At 43.0% G+C, this 21,394-nt stretch overlaps 1 protein-coding gene across 1 annotated transcript; it reads left to right on the forward strand.

The window, feature by feature from the left end:
- Nucleotides 1–4,780: 4,780 nt before the first annotated feature.
- Nucleotides 4,781–19,951, forward strand: LOC146992431 (protein NLRC3-like). Its single transcript, XM_085790582.1, has 7 exons — nt 4,781–4,928; nt 5,082–6,870; nt 7,588–7,761; nt 8,983–9,156; nt 10,510–10,641; nt 13,025–13,068; nt 19,410–19,951. The coding sequence occupies exons 1-7, from the start codon at nt 4,814–4,816 to the stop codon at nt 19,949–19,951; spliced, it is 2,970 nt and encodes a 989-aa protein (XP_085646708.1). The 5' UTR covers nt 4,781–4,813.
- The last annotated feature ends 1,443 nt before the right edge of the window (nt 19,952–21,394 follow it).

Genomic DNA, 21,394 nt, shown 5'->3' on the forward strand with positions numbered 1-21,394 from the left:
GAATTACTAAACCATAAAAAGACAGAGAAAACAAAGCAGTGTTTCCCCTACTGTTTTTTTCTCTGGCTTTTTATGCATTTATTTTGAAAGGGCAGCTGGAGAGAGACGGGGGCGCGGAGAGAAAGTGAGAGGGGGGATTGACACGCAGCAATGGGACAGTCGGAGGGTCGCTGCAGCGGCCGTGCTCTACCAAGACTCGTGACTCACCTCCAACCGTCAGCGCCGCGGTCATCGGAGCTGATTCTGGGAACATTTACACCGGGAGCGCCGTGTCATGTCTCGGTTCCACGGAGCGTTTCAGTGACGGTGTCACGGCCTGACGCTGCTTCATTGTCGCTGCGCTATGAGCAGACGTGGCGGCGCGCGTTAATGTCACCATCGTATGAGTGTGTCCTGTTAATTAACGAGTGTGTATGGAGAATGAAAACTAAAGTCCCATCGTTGTGTAGCTGACGGTTCAGGGGCCAAGTGTCACACAACACCACTGACTGCGGTGTGTGTGTGTGTGCGCGCGCCCGCCATCGGGCTGATTTTAGAGGGGGGTGGGGGGGAGTGAGCGAGCGAGAGAGAGTGAGAGAGAGACGGTGCGCAGTGTTTGTATCAGATGCGATACAAAGTCTCGCCTGACACCTATATTATAGGAAAACAGAGGACTTGTATGTAAAAATCCGATGTTCAGCAGCAGGGAACGCCCCTATGGATCTTTTTTTCATAACTTCCATATCTTTTGTCATATTTCTTTTCCCTCAACCAAAACTTTCGCGACCCCCCTGCAGTACCTCCGCGGACCCCCTAGGGGTCGCGGACCCCCTGTTGAAGACCTCTGCCATAGAGAATTGGGAAAAAAAGTCTAAGAATTACAGGTCTGAACAGATATGCATTCTCATATGTGTATGTGCACAAGTATGTATTGCCCTACTTCCTCGTCCGCAGCCAGCCAGCTCCACTCTCAGCAAACAGCAAACAGAACTTGTACTCAGTATTTGTGTACTGACAAGTATATGTAGCCAAGTAGCCTTTTTGTGATGTGGTGACACCTAGTGAACAAATTTATCTGTCATGAAGGATGACTTAAAAGTCTCAAAAGAGGCCTATGGCCTACTGCATTCCTGTTAATTGAACTTAAAAGATATGCAGATGTTTGAATTTAAAATCATCATCTCTAATGCTTCAACAAGGATATACCGGTAGCTAATCATAATCAAACCTTTTTTTTTTCTTTTTTTTAAATCTGAGACAAAACAAGTTGCATAAACTCATAAAGTCAAGATGAAGGTCTCAGATATGAAGGATGACTCACAGCCCTTCAACTAATGGGCTAATATGTTGTCACATGTTAGAAAAATAACTGCTTCAATCCCTGAGGAGCTAGGCTACGTTAGCATTAGCTGCATTCACCAGTATGCAGTTAGTTATCACATTCAATGTAAAAACGTTTTTTGCTTTGTTGTGGACATGTCTCAAAAGTGTAGCCCAGGCTAATGTTACTTGCCTCCACTCGCCATGGATGTATTGCCACTCGCTCATCATCGTCCTCCTCCTCGCTTGTCTCCCGGCGCAGCAGCACCTGTGGCTGCTGGGGGGTGGGGGGGCGGTGGTGATCCCCGGCACAGACATCGGCCAACGAGAGCTGAGAGATTTCATTGGACTAGCCCAATGTCCTTCAAGAAAATCAACCAATGGGCCCCGTTTAGTGTCTCAGATACCGTTGCGGTCGATAAAAAACTATATCCTTTTTTTTTTTTTTCTTTTTTTTTTTTAGGGCCGGCCCAAATATGTGCCATCTGGCATACCGGGCAATGCCCGGTATGCCAGATGGCCAGTCCAGCCCTGGTCATCGCGTCCTGATGAGTTGGGTTTTAACAGCTGATAACGTAACTGTGTAGATGGCGTGGATTGTGATGAGAAGGTGTTGCACATATTTTAAGACTTATCTGTGCAAACCATTGTGCAAAACCTGTCTGTTGTGACTTTTTGCGTGATAAGATGATTTGCCGAATTCTTCTTCCATTCCTGCAGCCTTTTGTCTCAATGTTAACAATGGCAAAATGTCCAGATATTTTATTACTTTATGAAATATGGTGCTGCTGCTAGACGCTGCCACATTGTTTACCCTCCCACAAATACTCAATTCTCGGCCGTGAACTGCATCCTCCTGGATTTTGTGTGTAATATGAAGGTGGCAGAAAACTCACAAATCTCTATGTTAAAAACAGGCAACCCATATGATAAGACAATATTACAATAAGTGTGTGTCTGTGTTCATGTGTGGGACCAGACACAGAATGACCAAGATTATAAGAGGTTTAGGAAGTCCACCACACAACACACATGGAAATTAAAATCCCCAACTATAAGAACATGGTCATATTTAGGCATTACTTCAGCCAGGAAATCAACAAAGTTATTTTGTTGGCAGTTGATTGATCACTGCACCCAGCACTATGTGAGAGGGACCCAGCTCAAATAAACTCAGTCCAAAGCTGGTGAACAAGTACGATGGCAATAGCTGCTTACATTTACGTATAGTGACTCTTGTAAACAGTCGCTATTCCTCCTTCTCGTCCAGACATCCATGGGGAGTTAAAATAACTGCAGCACTTGAATCACCTAAACTCAACCACTTCTGATATAGAGGAAATCTTCAGGATGTGAACAAACATTTTGTCCGCCAGAGCATTTACCAGGGACGCTGTCAGTAAAGCCCGACACAGTGATTGATTCACCCCACGCCAGTGGGGATGAGGGGAACAGGGGCTGCGAGGCTGGAACACCTCATTCAGGCTGACGACAGGTACCAGACAGGCATTGGTTAGTACACATGTTGGTAGAATGAACTATTTTGTTGTTGTTGTGTGCGACGTACAGCTGCGGATGCAAGCAGAGGTTCTTTTTTTAATTGCCATTTTTTTCGTCTGTGGCGGTGCGCCTGGTATGTTCACACAAAAACCGTTGGGAACGTCCTGGTGGCTGGCAGCCATTCATTTTCAATGGACGTATCAATGGCCATAGCATGGGCAGTGGCGAGCATCACGATGCAAGTTTCCAAAGCGTCAATTTGAAGTTGAGAGAAGCTCAACAAATGAGTACACACACAGCTTTTTTGTTTCATCAACTGATCTGTGGACCACTTGCATGCCGATCTGTGGAGAGCAATCCGAGTGGATTACGGATCAACATCGATCCAATGCACCACTAGTTTTTTGGTGATTATTCACCAGCAGTGAGTTGACATCTAGAACAATAAGCAACACAAACAGTACAAACACACACAGCACATCCAGTAATAGACAGCAGGCCCTGTGCACCTTTGACAAACTGATGGTCTTTTTGCCTAGACCCAGTGCAATTTGTGCAAGATGGGAGAATCAATGAATGTCCTTTTTGTGGTTTCAAGGGTGTTTTTTTATCATTTGTATGGCTTTTGTTCAAACAATGGGACAGTAGCAGTGTGAATAAAAAGTGACAGCTCATCTGGGTGGATATTTACCACGAGATACCACATGTTCTTTACACAAGTTTGGGTATTGGACACCAATATTTGTTTTGTAAGTTGTATTTAGTGTTGACAAAGTGTTGCGATTTTCTCATCGCTAAACATATTGGCTCTGTAGCATCTAATTTATGGAATATCTCATGAGGGAACTCTACATTCATCTTTCTGTTTTGTCTACAGCATTGAGCAGCAAAATTCAGAGCCTCTCAGCAGTCAGGTCGTCCAGCTGCGTCCATCAGAGCTTGAGTCCATATTTAAGGTATGTCCAACATATATTTTTATTTCATTCATTTTACTACAATCTCCAAGCAAATGAAGCTCTCCCAACATAGAGCACTGGAAAAGAGAGTAACGATTCCACCATTGACTCCCGTGGTAAGGGTTTTACGCCCCGAGTGGCAGGATATGGGTATTGCAAAAGCGCCCAGAAAACCCATTCACTCCAATGTGTGTGTGTTGCCCACTTGCTTGTAAATTGATGAAAACGGCCCAGCATACTTATAATTTGTTTATTACAAAATGTAGATTGAAACATTAATGTAGACAACTATTTTTTTTTGTTTGTTTTACTCGCCTATGTGTCAATGTTTATCTGTAAAGGATCCTCGATGATGATATTAACGTGGGTGATCTATAAATGTCCTTAAATTATTGAAAATACCACACTTGCTCATTCACCAACAATGCAGAGATGTCAGTTCTTGGGCACTTTTGCAATACCCATATTCCACCATCAGGAGGCGCTTCCATTTAACCAATGCTGTCGTTACTCTCTTTTCCAGTGCTCTATTAGCCTCGTAGACCAGCCTCTCGTGGAAATGCATTTCATTTCATTCCGAGGGAGAGTCTGGCCTCATCCCCATTCTAAGCGTTTGGACTGAAACCCTCAGAAGGCCAAGCCAATCAGCGTCGCCCGCTGTGATTGACACAGCACGTTGGCCAATCAGGGCCCGACTGGTGCAATGCCCCGTCACTACACCAACTTGCTGATTGGCTGAATCGGGTTGTCTGTCAACGCTACTACCAAAGATATTAAACTATCTTTGCTACTACTCCCGCCCAGCTCCCGTCCACCCCAAACGCTTACAGGGGGGATGAGGCCAGACTCTCAGGCTGGTTTACGAGGCTAGTGCTCTATCCCAACATTACAGAATAGTTTCTTTACTCAAAACTTTTCCTATTGTTTTGTAGCATCTTAAGAAGAACATTGTAACTTTTATAAAGACTCAGCTGAAGAAGTTCCAGAAGGTTCTGAGTCCAGATTACCTAGAATGCTTAAAGATGAGTGAGGATGAGGAATCAGAGGATGAGGAGCTAATGGATGGTGTGGATGAAGACCAGAGAAGACACACCAGAGAAAAATTTCTTGAGATCACCCTACACTTCCTGAGAGGAATGAAACAGGAGGATGTGGCTGAAAGTCTGCAGAGCAGTAAGGAGCTGTTCCACCATCCACTTTCATATATGTTCCAGTGTTTCCCCTCATAATGTAATGGCAATGGTGTGCCACAATGTATGTGTGTGTATAGGGGGCATTGACCTGGTTAACATTTCTGTAAATTTTGGTATGTTGTGTCTAATTTAGGAACTGCTGCAACAGTTTGTCAACATCATCTCAAGTCTAATCTGACAAAGAAGTTCCAGCATGTTTTTGAAGGCATCGCTAAGGCAGGAAACTCAGCTCCGCTGAACCAGATCTACACAGAGCTCTACATCACAGAGGGAGGGGCTGGAGGGGTCAATGATGAACATGAGGTCAGACAAATTGAAACAGCGTTCAGGAAACCAGACAGACCAGAAACAACCATCAGACAAGAAGACATCTTCAAAGCCCCACCTGGAAGAGACCGACCAATCAGAACCGTGATGACAAAGGGAGTGGCTGGCATTGGGAAAACAGTCTTAACACAAAAGTTCACTCTGGACTGGGCTGGAGACAAAGCCAACCAGGACATACACTTCATATTTCCCTTCACTTTCAGAGAGCTGAATGTGCTGAAAGAGAAAAAGTTCAGCTTGGTGGAACTTGTTCATCTCTTCTTCTCTGGAACCAAAGAAGCAGGAATCTGCAGCTTTGATCAGTTCCAGGTCGTCTTCATCTTTGACGGTCTGGACGAGTGTCGACTTCCTCTGGACTTCCACAACACTGAGATCCTGACTGATGTGACAGAGTCCACCTCAGTCAACGTGCTGCTGACCAACCTCATCAGGGGGAACCTGCTTCCCTCTGCTCGCCTCTGGATAACCACACGACGTGCAGCGGCCAATCAGATCCCTCCTCAGTGTGTTGACATGGTGACAGAGGTCAGAGGGTTCACTGACCCACAGAAGGAGGAGTACTTCAGGAAGAGGTTCAGAGATGAGCAGCAGGCCAGAGAAATCATCTGCTACATCAAGACATCACGAAGCCTCCACATCATGTGCCACATCCCAGTCTTCTGCTGGATCACTGCTACAGTTCTGGAGGAGCTGTTGAAGACCAGAGAGGGAGGAGAGCTGCCCAAGACCCTGACTGAGATGAGTATCCACTTCCTGGTGGTTCAGGTGAAACGAGAGAATGTTAGGCATCATGGAAGACCTACAGATCAACACTGGAGTCCAGAGATCAAGAAAATGATTCAGTCTTTGGGAAAACTGGCTTTTGAGCAGCTGCAGAAAGGAAACCTGATCTTCTATGAATCAGACCTGACAGAGTGTGGCATCGATATCAGAGCAGCCTCAGTGTTAACACAGATCTTTAAAGAGGAGAGGGGCCTGTACCAGGAAAAGATGTTCTGCTTCGTCCATCTGAGTGTTCAGGAGTTTCTGGCTGCTCTTCATGTTCATCTGACCTTCACCAGCTCTGGAATTAACATGATGTCAGAACAACAAACAACCTCCTGGTGGCTTAGGTGGTTCAGAAACAAACCTGGACCAATACATCTTTACCAGAGTGCTGTGGACGAGGCCTTACAGAGTCCAAACGGACACCTGGACTTGTTCCTCCGCTTCCTTCTGGGTCTTTCACTACCAAACAATCAGAATCTCCTACGAGGCCTGATGACAAAGTCAGGAAGTGACTCACAGTCCAATCAGAAAACAGTTCAGTACATCAAGGAGAAGATTGAAGAGACTCCCTCTGCAGAGAAAAGCATCAACCTGTTCCACTGTCTGAATGAACTGGGTGATCGTTCTCTAGTTGAGGAGATCCAACAATCCCTGAATTCAGGACATCTCTCCACAGATAAACTGTCTCCTGGTCAATGGTCGGCTCTGGTCTTCATCTTACTGTCATCAGAAGAAGATCTGGATGAGTTTGACCTGAAGAAATACTCTGCTTCAGAGGAGGCTCTTCTGAGGCTGCTGTCAGTGGTCAAAGCCTCAAAGAAAGTTCTGTAAGTGTAGAGATAACTGCAGATGGTGACTGTAATTATCATGTGTAGGGTGATCAGCAAAAAGTCCAATACAAATTATATCGAAAGAATAAGTCAACGTTGTAATAGATCTTATTCTTCAGTGAAGAAAAGCAGTTCTAAAATGAACTGAAAGTTTTTTTCAGTCAATAATTTATCACCGTTAATAATACCAGGAGTAGTTGAAGGTCAACTAGTGTTGGCCACTTTAGCAGGTACAACACACCCTATCTGATCCCACAAGTGTTCAGTTGGGTTGAGGTCGGACTCTTGGCAGGTCACTCCATACTTTCCACTCCCACATTCTGGAAGTTCTCTGTAATGATCCTGGCTCCTGGGGGGCGTTGTCATCCTGGAGGAAGGAGGTAGGTTCCAGATCCTGGAGATATGGGAATGCCACTGGCTCAGCAACTCATTCCAATATCTCTGCTATGATGACAAGTTCTGTTTTAGGTATTTTGGCACAGAGCTGACTTGCTCATTCCATCAATGCACAATCCTTACAATTTGTACCTCATTATAATGGTGACTAATCAGGCATTCCAACAACATTTAATAATTCAACAGCATTTTGTATTATTAAAGGAGATAAATGATTGACTGAAAAAAAATTCTGACCTTTTTTTTTAGGAGTTTACATTGGTTACACTGCAACGGAAAGGGTTTATTTGCTTTTGTTAACCACTAACTCTCCTTCAGACTGAGCAGCTGTAACCTCTCAGAGAGAAGCTGTGAAGCTCTGTCGTCAGTCCTCAGCTCCCAGTCCTCTAGTCTGACAGAACTGGACCTGAGTAACAACGACCTGCAGGACTCAGGAGTGAAGCTGCTCTCTGTTGGACTGAAGAGTCCACACTGTAAACTGAAGACTCTCAGGTCAGATCACAGTGTGATTATTTTCCATGTTGTACCTAAAACATTTTTATCTCTTTTATAATTTATATATTAAAGCAGAAGTAAGCGGAATATTTGTGTTAATATACTGTAAGTCCTAAATAGTTATATCTTCCGACAGCAATCACTTACATAGAGTGTTTGGTCTGAAACACGGGTCTGTCAGTCACTCTGCTCTGCTGTAAGCTGAGGAGAAAACTTCTTGTATATTTCCTTGTATCCTACAACCTTTATCCAATGAGGAGAGAGAACGGCATGAAGGAATGTGGTGACGTAGGGACGAGGACCAATAGATCCATGACAAGGGCGGGGACTGCTAACTCTATCGGCTGACAAGAAGTTAGCCAAAACGAGCGGATCGCTTACTTCTGCTTTAATGTATATTTAAGTGTGCTCACATTTTTATTTCAGGTGATTGTAATTAAGTTTTTATCTTCAATTACTTTAATCAGCTTGAATCAAAACAGTCTCACACAGAAGTGCTGTGAGGATGTTTCATCAGTCCTCAGCTCCCAGTCCTCTAGTCTGACCGAACTCGACCTGAGTGACAACAAACTGCAGGATTCAGGACTGGATTTGATCTCTGCTGGACTTGAGAGTCCATGCTGTAGACTGAAGACCCTCAGGTTAGATTATGGTGTAATTATGTCTCTTTTTCCTTTTATATATTTCCTGCCACTGAGCCCACTGCTATGTTAATAAACCTTTAGTAAATTTAAGGCCTGAAGGGAAACATGAAGGGTATTTCGATATAGTTTTAATCATTATCATGTTCTTTATTTATTTATATGTCATTCATTTACTTCAAAATTAATGTACGCATAATTTTTATCTGGATGGTATAATACCGAAGTCATAAAGATCAATATTAATAGAATATTAATAATTTGTTTATTTATCAGATTGAGTCAAACTGCGCTCACAGCGAACTGCTGTCCAGGGCTGACAGCAGCTCTTGGCTCCCAGTCCTCAACTGTGCGAGAGTTGGACCTGAGTAACAATAACCTGCAGGATTCAGGCTTGATGCTGCTTTCTTCTGGACTGGACAAATCAAACCTAAAGACTCTCAGGTCAGGGTGAAACTATTTTTTTATTTCCACAAATTGTCCTTTAAGCATTTGATCCATTGCGATCTGGTGAAATTTGCCCTGTTCATTGTACAAAGCAAATTTCTATGTGTCTTCGCTACTATCTGTGATTCAGATTGAGACATTGCAATCTGTCAGAGAGAAGTTGTGAAGCTCTGGCCACAGTCCTCAGCTCCCAGTCCTCTAGTCTGACAGAACTGGACCTACAAAACAACGACCTGCAGGACTCAGGACTGAAGCTGCTCTCTGTTGGACTGAAGAGTCCACACTGTAAATTGGAGACTCTCAGGTAGGTAAATGTTTTACAACTTAAGATACATTGCAAATTGTAGCTGTGCTTTTAAAGGTTTAAAAGAAATTCAAAGACCCACATTGAACCCTACAGCCTAGAGAGTGCTGCAGAGCATTCTCACCTGATTAATGATCAAAATCAGCACGTGAGCCAATCTTGACTGATAATGGGTGAGGGTTAGGGTAATGGTGTGGTATGGACAGGTCTATCACAGGAACAGACAGACAAAGAAAAACAAATTGCTTTGTCTGGGCCAAGTGTTCAAAGAAAATATCCCACACCATCACACTACCACGCCTGAAATGCAAAAGGCAGTATGGATTCACGCTTCCATGTTTTTTACTCCAAATTCTGACTCATCCATCTGAATGTCACAGCAGAAACTAAGATTCATCAGACGAGGCAAGAGTGTGGTGTTCTCCTGCTGTATGTCGAACCCTACGCACGTCAACGTAATGACGCTGCCAACAATTACTCTACCCTCCCTGAACGACACTGTTCACACACACACACACACACACACACACACACACACACACACACACACACACACACACACACACACACAGGTAACTTCATGTGATTACAATTACAGACACACACACACATCAAAACACACAGGTAACATACACATGCGCGCGTATGCACGCACTCCTCTCCCACACACACACAAACACACATAGGTAACTTCATGTGATAAAAGTTAGAGACACACACACAGGTAACCTAATGTGGTTACAGCTCCTCCATATCAGTGCTTATAGAAAGATGATCATGTGTCTGTCTGATCAGCTCTGTCTTGATCTCAGGATCGTGGGTTTGATTCCCATGTTGACAGAGATGACAAAACCGGCCATAGCTCCCGTGGCCCTCTCAACATTTCCCAGAGGAAATTTTCTAGTTTCAATGTAACATACTACACAGTGAACACAAGCCCTAAGCCTTGACTGACAGTACATTCACGTGTGTGTTGTACGCTCACTGAATGTACTGATGAACAGTACTTTCACTCAATGTTCTACACAGACATCCACTTCCTCACAATGAGAGTCTCCACCACCTGATTCATGAGTGATTCAGTGATTCATAGACCACGTGTCAGTTCCACTGTCGGCCTGCACACTCACTGCTGAGCTCAACCAAACTGAGAAAAGAACAAATCAGTTCAGGAAGTGATTCCATTCAGTTCATTACAATCCAAAAATTAATTCTTTTGAATGAAACGTTTGTGAACAAGACTATTTGGCAGAACCAAAAAAAAAAATTAGGATTCCGTACAAAACAGCAGCCGCAGAACAGCATCAAACACAATGTTTTTTAATGGTTTGTTACTGTGTAATTTTTTGTTAGGTTGCTTCAAATCGGGCTCACAAGGAAAAGCCATAAGGAGCTGAAGTTTCTTAGATCCCAGTCTTGTCTGAAACTTCTGGATGTAGAACACTGGATTCAGAAACTGCTGGATTCAGAAACACAAGCTTACAGGTGAGCATCAGCCGGTTGAATGATTATTCAATTGTTTTGCTCAACAGAGGGCATCCTTTAAAATGTGGCATTTTTAGAAAGCAGAACTCTTAAAAATAAGAAGGAATTACAATAGACATCTATTCTTGTAGGATGTGTGAGTTTACAACATTTTGGTCTCTTTGAACTCAACGAGTTACCAGATACAGATATCTGTTGAATTTTAAATAGACAGATTCACAGATTTGTGCACCATCACTACTGGTTACTCATTTCGGTAACACTTAACTCGAAGGTATCGTCATAACAGTGACATGACACAGTCATGAACGTGTCATAAACATTATGTCAATGTCGTTTATGACTGTTGTCATTAAGTGTCATTTGTTTTTTGTAATGACAAATTGACATTATTTGTGTTGTCTTGATTATGACTTGACAGTCAGTTCAGGATATGACAAATCAAAATGCTACCACGTTACTTGAGTTCATAGAATGTCTTCATTACATTGTCATAATTATGTCATGACAGTCATTTTAAACTTCATGATATGTTAATGAAAAAATCTGAATTGTTCCACTTTACTTGAGGTCAAAGAATTTCTTCATTACACTGTCATGACAGTCAGTTTGGGATATCCTGTCTCCTGTCAAACATCAATGACCAAGTGCTAGAATTGCAAAAAAAAAAAAAAATAGGTGCATATTTTGTTAATGTCAAGTTGTCATTACAAAAAACGAATGACACTTAAAGCAGAAGTAAGCGGAATATTTGTGTTAATATAAGTCTTAAATAGTTATATCTTCCGACAGCAATCACTTATATAGAGTGTTTGGTCTGAAACACGGGTCTGTCAGTCACTCTGCTCTGCTCTGAGCCGAGGAGAAAACTTTCCTTGTATCCTACAACCTTTATCCAATGAGGAGAGAGAACGGCATAAAGGGCTGTGTGTGCAGCCAAGGGATGCGCGTGAATGTGGTGACGTAGGGACGAGGACCCATAGATCCATGACAAGGGCGGGGGCTGCTAACTCCATTGGCTGACAAGACGTCAGCCAAAACGACCGGATCGCTTACTTATGCTTTAATGACAACAGTCATAAACGACATTAAAGTGAAATTCCGGCGTAAGTGTAAACCATGGTCAAACACACCGTAACACCGAGTTAGACCCCCCCTCGAGAGATCAATTTGCCCGACCGCTACATTCACGAGATCCACCAACTTCAGCAAATACCGCAATATCGCCACACACGGCGCTCTCCGGATCCACTGTCTGACCGCAACCAAAACGCCACCATTTGCCCAAAATAATTCTCAGAACTGCACCAAATGTCATCAATAGTACACACAGGGTCCCAGCACGTAGTACGAGTTGTCAAACATCTGCTAGCTTTGCCTGTTTTCTTTAGCAAGGAGATGCAACTCAACTCACCTACTTCTCCTCCTGTAGCCGCTCGTTCGTGAGGAAGCCCTGACGAGTCGATCACCGAGTGCACCGGAGTTCCGCAGCTCTTAAAAATGCTCATTTGCGCCTATATCGTGGCCAGCACTCGATAATAATAGTTATAAAGTGATATGCAAGATAAAAAAAAAAAAAACTCTGATTGTATTTCCATGAGGTAATTGTTGATTGAGCTGCGGAACTCCGGTGCACTCGGTGATCGACTCGTCAGGGCTTCCTCACCAACGAGCGGCTCCCGGAGGAGAAGTAGGTGAGTTGAGTTGCATCTCCTTGCTAAAGAAAACAGGCAAAGCTAGCAGATGTTTGACAACTCGTACTACGTGCTGGGACCCTGTGTGTACTATTGATGACATTTGGTGCAGTTCTGAGCATTATTTTGGGCAAATGGTGGCGTTTTGGTTGCGGTCAGACAGTGGATCCGGAGAGCGCCGTGTGTGGCGATATTGCGGTATTTGCTGAAGTTGGTGGATCTCGTGAATGTAGCGGTCGGGCAAATTGATCTCTCGAGGGGGGGTCTAACTCGGTGTTACGGTGTGTTTGACCATGGTTTACACTTACGCCGGAATTTCACTTTAACATATTGTTTATGACACATTCATGACTGTGTCATGTCAATCCTACTTCAAGTAAAGTGTTACTATCATTACTCTTCCTCAGGTGGTGTGACTCCAATCTGTTTGAAAGAAGCTGTGAAGTCGAGGCTGCAGCTTTGATTTGCCAGTCCAATCAAATCCCACAGGTTGCTGCTGGACTGCAGAGTTCTCAGTGTACAGATCTCAGGTGAAATGAGTCATAAAAGTTTCAAAATGAAAGGGGAAATTCACTTGGGGATAGGGAATTCAGCACTTGACATTTATGTAGATTGCTTAATGTCTGTCTAATGACTGTCTAAATTATAACAAACACAAATGAACTTGTCTTGCTTTGCTTTGTTTCTAGGTTGGAACGTACAGAGCAGATCCGGAGACCTGAACTGACAATGTGTAAGTGTGGATTCATTTAAAGCCCCACTCTCTAGGATTCATGGTACTGGTACTCTGGTTGAAAAGAGTAACTAACCGTCTTTTACCTCATTTCCAGAAAAGCACAGTAGCCTATGCAGTGATGTTGATAGGTTTTCAATGTAGTGAGTCCCCGGGACCCACAGGTGGTGATTTGGGTGGGTCCCTGGGAATTTTTCCTCTGACTTTAATTTGAACTTGTTCTTGACCAACACAATATTTGATACAGATTAAATGGTCTTTCCTGCCACTACACTATAATGATTACTGTATTTAACTACTAAAATCACAGTAGCATAAACTGATTAGTTGAACTCAGCCTGATGTAAACATTAATACAATTCAGAAACCATCACACAGGCAGCTACATGTTGTCCCTGTGTGATACAGGGACAGGCCAGGACAGTCTGAGGATAGAGAGCTCTGAGGTTGAAGTCCTATAATAATGAAATGCACCGTGAGCTACCTACGTATATGTCTTGACCACATGTCAGCTGTTCAGCTGCAGCAGAGGAATGCAATGGGTGAAGTTCTTCAAGATATCCCCAGCACACAGTGTTACCTTGATGACATCATAGTGACTGGTAAAAACAACAAAGAGCATCTAGAGAACCTCGGAAAGGTGCTCACCAGGCTGAGTGAGTATGGTCTGCATGCAAAGAGAAGCAAGTGCGAGTTTTTCAAAAGTGAAATCTCATATTGTGGACATGTTATTGACAGGCATGGCTTGCACAAATCAAAAGAGAAAATTGAAGCTGTGCTCCAGGCACCAAAGCCAGAGAATGTGTCACAGCTGAGGTCGTATTTAGGGCTTGTGAACTACTATCATAAGTTTCTTCCAGACCTAGCTACCACACTGCACCCACTCAACGTACTGCTACAGACTGGAGCAAAATGGGACTGGTCTGAGGAATGTGATCGAGCATTTAAAGAAACAAAAAGACTGATAACATCAGATGGACTGCTCACTCACTATGACCCATCACAACCCATCAGACTGGCTTGTGATGCTAGCCCATATGGAATCGACTGTGTACTGTTACACACCATGAAAGATGGAGCTGAACGTCCCATAGCATTTGCTTCAAGATCACTGACAAGTCCAGAATTAAATTATGCACAGATGGACCGTGAAGCCCTCAGCCTTGTGTGGGGAATTAAAAAGTTTCACCATTACCTGTATGGACAAAGATTTACTCTGATGACAGACCACCAACCCCTGCCGTCAATCTTTAACCCACGGAAGGGGATTCCATTGATGTCAGCAGCCTGGTTGCAGCGATGGGCCCTGTTCCTGGGGGCTCACTCCTCTGATATTGAATTCCAGTGTTGGGCATGTTACTTTTAAAAAGTAATTAGTTATAGTTACTAATTACTTCTCCCAAAAAGTGACTGAGTTAGTAATTCCACTACTTCACTATAAAAGTAACTAGTTACCAGGGAAAGTAACTATTGTGTTTACTTTTTTTTAAAGTTTAAATATGTCAAAGAATTCAGATTTTTTTTCTCTAATTTTTAAATTGTATTTTATTGTTTTCATATGTTTCACTGATCATTAAGTGAAATTATTAACTTTACCAATTATCTATCTGAATATCTGTCCTGCTGCGAGCGCTGTTTTGTAGAAGCGTGTGCTGTTGAGAGATGCTTCAGTAGATTGGAGTTGCTTACAACGGATGTGGACAAACACTTTGCTCCGGGACATAATGTACACCTCACATGTATGTGCTTGACTTTTACCTCAAGGAGATTAAAGTAGTGTTTGTACTTCCACTTTGAAAACGGAGGAAGAAAAAGACTTCTTCTCCAGACCCAGTGGAAGTGTTTCATACAACTGTGGTGGATCAGCTTCCTGTGACAAATGCAGAGATACAGAGACACAGCAGGAATGACCCCACACTGTGAAAAGTGTATGAAACTACAATGAGAGGATGGCCTGCACATGGGAACCCCATGTTCCCTGAATTCTCAGCCAGGAGAGAACAACTCTCCGTCTGTCAAGGAACCTTGCTATGTGGCTCCCGTGTAGTAGTTCCCTCAAAACTGCGTGCCACGGTGTTAGAGACTCTCCATGAAGGGCACCTTGGCACAGTGAAGATGAAAAGCTTAGCCCGGAGCTATGTTTGGTGGCCAGGCATCGACAAACAACTGGAGGACATCACCAAAAATTGCTCAGGATGCCACAGAGTCCAAAACGCACCAGCACCAGCACCTCTCCATCCTTGGGAGTGGCCGTCAGCACCATGGCAAAGAGTGCATATTGATTTTGCTGGACCATTCATGAACTCTATGTTCCTCATAGCACGACGACGCTCATTCAAAGTGGCCAGAAGTGATTCTGATAAAGTCAACCACATCAGAAAAGACTGTTAGTGTTCTCAGGATCATCTTCGCTAGAAATGGCCTACCTGAACAAATTGTGAGTGACAAAAGACCACAATTCACTTCAGAGGAGTTCAACTTATTTATGAAGAAAAATGGCATCAAACATTTTAAGTCAGCTCCTCACCATCCAGCAACAAATGGCTTAGCTGAGAGGTTTGTCCAAACCTTTAAGAAGTTCATTAAAGCGATGGATAAAGATGACATTCCTCTTCAACACAAAGTAGTCAAAGTCAAAATCTTTAGTCAAAATTTGCCATTTGTGCATACAAACATAGGAATTTTTGTACGGCTGTTCCAGGTCAGGTGGAGAAACAAAAGAGTACACACAAAGACAAGACACTAGAGCTCTGGCTAAAAATGCCAGAGATCTATGTCTATAAGTAAATAAATATAAGCAGAGATGGGACCAAGTCACACATGTGCAAGTCTCAAGTAAGTCTCAAGTCTTAACCTTCAAGTCTCAAGTAAGTCCCAAGTCATTTTTCTTTGGGCAAGTCAAGTCAAGTCAAGTCACAGGTTATGTCAAGTCAAGTCCAAGTCAAGTCCTGCATAGGTCAAGTCAAGTCCAAGTCAAGTCCTGCATAGGTCAAGTCAAGTCCAAGTCAAGTCACCTTATTATTGCAATTTCACCCGCAGAATCTAATCTAAATAAAGTGAAGACAATATATTAGAATAGAATAGAACATCTATTATGTCTTATCATGTCTTATAATGCATTAATGAGCCTCTTCATACCTGATCTGATCACAAAAGGTTAACTCCTACTACTACATCAATAGAATAGAATAGAAAATCTATCATGACAACACCATTCTCAGCCTGCACTCAAGTAGTTAGATATTAATTTGATATTTTATATTCAAAAGTCAAAGAATGTGTAACATTGAAACATTCCTGGATGCTATGAGTGACAGGCAAACAGCTGTGTAGTCACTGCAGATTCTGCAGCAGTGACAACGTGAGGCTGAAGGAGAGGAGATTTTTTTATTTTTAAAAAGGACACGTTAGCTTCTCGCTATGGTAACGCCGGTAACAGGTGACTGTTAGGTCTATTGGTTACTGTGCGTTTGTCCCGACTCTGAACAGCGGCGGCGACGCAGCGTTAATGAAGCAGCGTCAGGCCGCTCACCGTCACTGAAACTCCGGATGAAATCTCCGTTTAAAAACACTGAGCTGCGAGCGTGATAGCACTCCATGGATGTATTATATTATAGCCTAATAGATCCATGTAGCACGCCCGCTGCAGCGACCCTGGAGGCCCCTCCGTACCAAACCCCCCTCTCACTGTCTCCCCCTCCCTCTCTCTCTCCAGCGGTCCTTTCAAAATAAGTGCATAAAAAGTCCGGGGGAAAAAAAAAAAAACACCGACTGATCTGGTGCCGTGCCGGTGAGAAATTCAGCGGTGGCGGCTGGTCATTCAAGTCATTCAAGTCATCGTGTCTCAAGTCAAGTCAAGTCCCGAGTCTTTAACCTTCAAGTCCGAGTCAAGTCGCAAGTCTTTTATTTTTTGTCAAGTCAAGTCAAGTCGCATCAAAATAGCGACTCGAGTCGACTCGAGTCCAAGTCACAGTGACTCGAGTCCCCATCTCTGAATATAAGAATAAATAAGTGTAAAGTGCCAAGTGCTACTGAGGTGGCAGCGTGTTGTGTTGCCATGTGCCCGGGTTATTTTGTGTTTGCTAAAAGTCTGACTGTAGCCGGGTAGAAACTGTTGAAGAAGCGTGATCTGTGTGTGATGATGCTGTCTGGTCGTTTGTGTCTGAGGTTGTATGTGCAGTGTTTGTGTTTAAGCAGGGAGTGAGCTGGATGTTGTGTGTCTTTAATGATCCTCTGTGCTCGCTTTTGACAGCGCAGTGTGTAGATGGAGTTCATGGATGGAAGTTCAGTCCCTATGATCTGTTCTGCAGTCTTTATGACTCTTTGCAGGTCCTTCCTCTCTGACTGTGTGGTGTTTCCATACCACACAGTGATGCCACTTGTGAGGATGCTCTCTACCAGTCCCTTGTAGACTTGGGTGAGAGGGCGACAGCACAGTCCTGCCTTCCTGAGCAACCTGATGAAGTACAGTCTCCGCTGGGCCTTTTTTACTGTGGCGGCAGCATTGTTCAAAGTCCAGCTCAGATCTGATGTCACCTGTAGACCGAGGAATCTGTAGCTGTCAGTCCTCTCTACCTCAGTCCCCTTGATGAAGATGGGCTGCAGGGGGGGAGGTTTCTAAAAAGTAGACAACTTCCTCTTTGTCTACAGAAACTCAGTTCATGCAACAACAAACCAAACACCTGCAATGTTGTTCCACAGCAGAAATCTCAGGTCCCGCATCTCCTGAAACCAAATCTGTGAGGAGAAGTGCAAAACAAACAGTTTAGCCAAATGTCAAATAAGGTTGTAAGAGAATTTGGGCTTGGACAGGAAGTTCTGGCACGTGACTACAAAGGAGAAAAGTGGACACCAGGAAAAATAGCAAAAAGAACAGGACCACTCATGTACACCGTTGATGTTGGCAAGCAAACATGGAGACGTCATGCGAATCAGATTCTGGACGCACAGCCAAAGTGTGACATCCCTCCATCACCTGACACATCACCCACTGATCCTGACACTGCCACTAAAATGTCACCTGCAAGACAGACTCTTGCCCTAGAGAACAGCTCTGAAACTCCTGATTACCCCACAGATCCAGAGGCGATACCCTGAAAGACACAGAGTTCCCCCCAAGAGACTGGTCTTTTAATCTTCATTTGTGTCACCCATCGACTGTTGTGCGCTGTATGGACTGTTGGGACTCACACCCACTCACGCTCACACAAATTTACACACACAGACATATAGTAGCTTGAATATCGCCTATCTACATAGTGTATATATTTACATTTAATATTTGAATCTAATGTTTTTGTCATGTGAAGTGTGAGAAGTATTTATCTAAAAGGGGAGGAAGTGTAGTGTATGGAGTATATTTTTATGTAGTTATAAGCAGTAATGAGTAGTGATAAGTAGGTTGTAATGTGTGTGGTGATATGTTCTGTTTCTATGGTAACGTCTGGTCCGTAGTAAAGTCTGTGAAGTAAATCCGCAACATTGTGTCCGCTGCCACTTCCTTTTGAATATATGTTGTTAAAGACACAACACAGGCTACATTAAAACTCGCCAGGCAGTGATCAGTGTCAGCGGCTCTCGTTAAATGATTGTGCTCCAGTAAAAGGGCAAAGGCAAAGTTCTATTTTTTCAGTACTCGCAGTACTTGGTACCTACAGTTGTGACATGATTTTAAGTTCCCATGATTTTAAACACGAGTTGTTAACAATGTATCATTTTTCATGGGAAAAATTAGGTGTGTCCCCGGGACGCATGGATAGTGAGTTTACTGCGTCCTTTCAAATTTTAATGCGTCAGGGACGCAGGATGCATACCTAGCAACATCACTGCCTATGTGAATTTGTTGGTGTTGGCTGTACTGATACTGATACTGTTGCCATCGTCAGCGGCACTGGCCCCAGTAGCTTACGTGAATTTGTTACTGTGCCGGTAACCAGTGCTGTGCTGTTGCCAGTACTTGTCTGTTGTAATAATAAAGTGACATATTAACTTGGGTACTTTCTGTGTCTTCACAAATATCTCCAGCTCACCATCACTCTTGTTGAGCACAGAGTTGATATTTCCCATTATGACTGACAGCAGAAGATGTACAGTAAATCTCCTCTTCCAAGCCTTCATCTTTGCACCAACAGCATCACAACCATAAAAGTGATGTCTAATCAGTTATGTTGGCTTTAGCTTGCCAGAAATCAATGTATATATCTGTCCATGAGTAGAGTTTGTGATTCATTTATTGCTTTATTTTTTATGTTAAGCTGAACAGTTTGGGCGTCCATATTTGAGTCAATTAAAGTCAAAATGTGTGCCATTAAAAGACTGTTTTGTCTTGTTCTTTCCATCAGGTGCTGTTGAGCTCTCACTGGACATGAATCCCACAGACGGACACTTCCAACTGTCTGAGAACAAGAGGACAGTGAAGGCGATCACAGAGGGGCCACGAGATGGATACTGGCCATTGATGTGTAGACCTGATCTGACTGGTCACTGCTACTGGGAGGTTGAATACACTGGAAAAGTTTATATAGCGCTGACTTACCGTGACTGGAGGAGAAGAGATGGTGCTGCCTGCAGGTTTGGAAGAAATGATCAGTCCTGGAGTTTCTCCTGCCCTGATGGTTATGGTTACTCCTTCTGGCACAATAATATAAAAACAGACGTCCCCCCGCCCCCTCCCACCTCTTCCTCCTCCTCTGTGTCTAACAGAATAGGAGTATATGTAGACTGTCTTGCTGGCCGTCTGTCCTTCTACAGAGTCTCTTCTGACAAACGGATCTTAATCCACACCTTCGACACAACCTTCACTGAACCTGTCTACCCTGGATTTGAGTTGGGACGTGGTTCCTCAGTGTCTCTGTGTTCAGTGTTGAACAGACCAAAGATATAGGAATGTAAACTAGACCTGCTGGTGATTTTATGACAAGACTAACCAACTTTGAACCACAGTTCCTGAAATTTGTTTTGTTGTAAATACGAGAAGTTGAACATGATACAAACTGACTTTTGGGATTACATGTTGTTACTGGGGACAGATCAGATGTGAGATATCCATGTTTCTATATAAATGTTGCTCCCTAGAACACAGAAATGTGTTGATGAGCGGTGATTTGTATTTTTAATTTCATGTAAAAAATCATGGGCAGTTGACCTGTACCTCAAGAGATTATATATTTTTTTTAAACTTAGTTCTATTATGATTTATGGTTCTATTATGACATATATACAATATACATATGAAAACAGTTTTTTTATGGATTTCAGATTAACCTACGTATATGAAAAAAAAATTAAATAATATGTAGTACGCATGTAAGAAGATAAATAAAATAAATCATAATGTTCTTTAAAATCCACAAACCCTTTTTTGTAATTCTTTTGTCAACGAAATAACCTTTGTCTTGTGTCAACTATCTGCTAGCATCTCTTGTGGAGTGTTGATATTGTATTTTGAGCCATGAAAAAATACAATTTACTCCAGTCAAACCATACACAAAACTCTGGCAGCTATTAGTAGCCTACACCCCAAGGATAAGATTCAACCTGACAATAAATGCAAAGTCATATACGAAATCCCCTGCCATTCATGCTATAAAGATGATGACAGATGTTTCCACACCCGCAAAAAAGAACACCAGAAAGAATGTGAAAAAGAAACAGAAAAACAGCACACCCGATCCGAAGAAGAGAAAGCATACCAGGAAAATTTTAAATCAGCCATATCAGACCACTGCAAAAGACAAAACCACATAATGAACTGGGAGAAGGCCAGAGTCATACGCACAGAAGAAAACAAATACCAACGATGGATAATGGAGGCGGTGGAGACCAGAAAACGTGCCCACAGGACCATGAACCAGGATGAGGGAGCTTACATGCCGTCACACACATGGAGCACTGTCCTGCAGGAGCAACCCGACAGCAGGAGGCGTGACCGACCTGTCAAACCTGAAAGGAAGGTCACGCCTCCGTAACACCAGCTGATAGGGCACGTCACCGTCTGATAGTCTGAAGAAGGCGGAAGAACACACCTAAACTGTTAATAACTGTTGTTTCTCAGTCCTCACTTTGTTTAAATCCCTGTAAATTATGCAAATTTACTGTTTAGAATTAAGCATTAATAACAGGTCTTAGGTTAATGGACCTGTATGCACTTACACAGTAAGAATTGACAAAGGCCTTTTGACTCATTCAGAAAAAAGTACAGTCTTTAAGTGATTTATCAATTATTCAGATAACAGACAGATGTCATAATACCTTAGCTTGGTGTCAGTTCAGTTCAACTATGAACTATCAATGACTATAGCTTCTATAGTATCCCATGAATGCAATA

The sequence above is a fragment of the Trachurus japonicus genome, chromosome 1 (genome assembly GCF_045865225.1).
Source record: "Trachurus japonicus isolate A0001 chromosome 1, Traja_1.0".
NCBI lineage: Eukaryota > Metazoa > Chordata > Actinopteri > Carangiformes > Carangidae > Trachurus > Trachurus japonicus.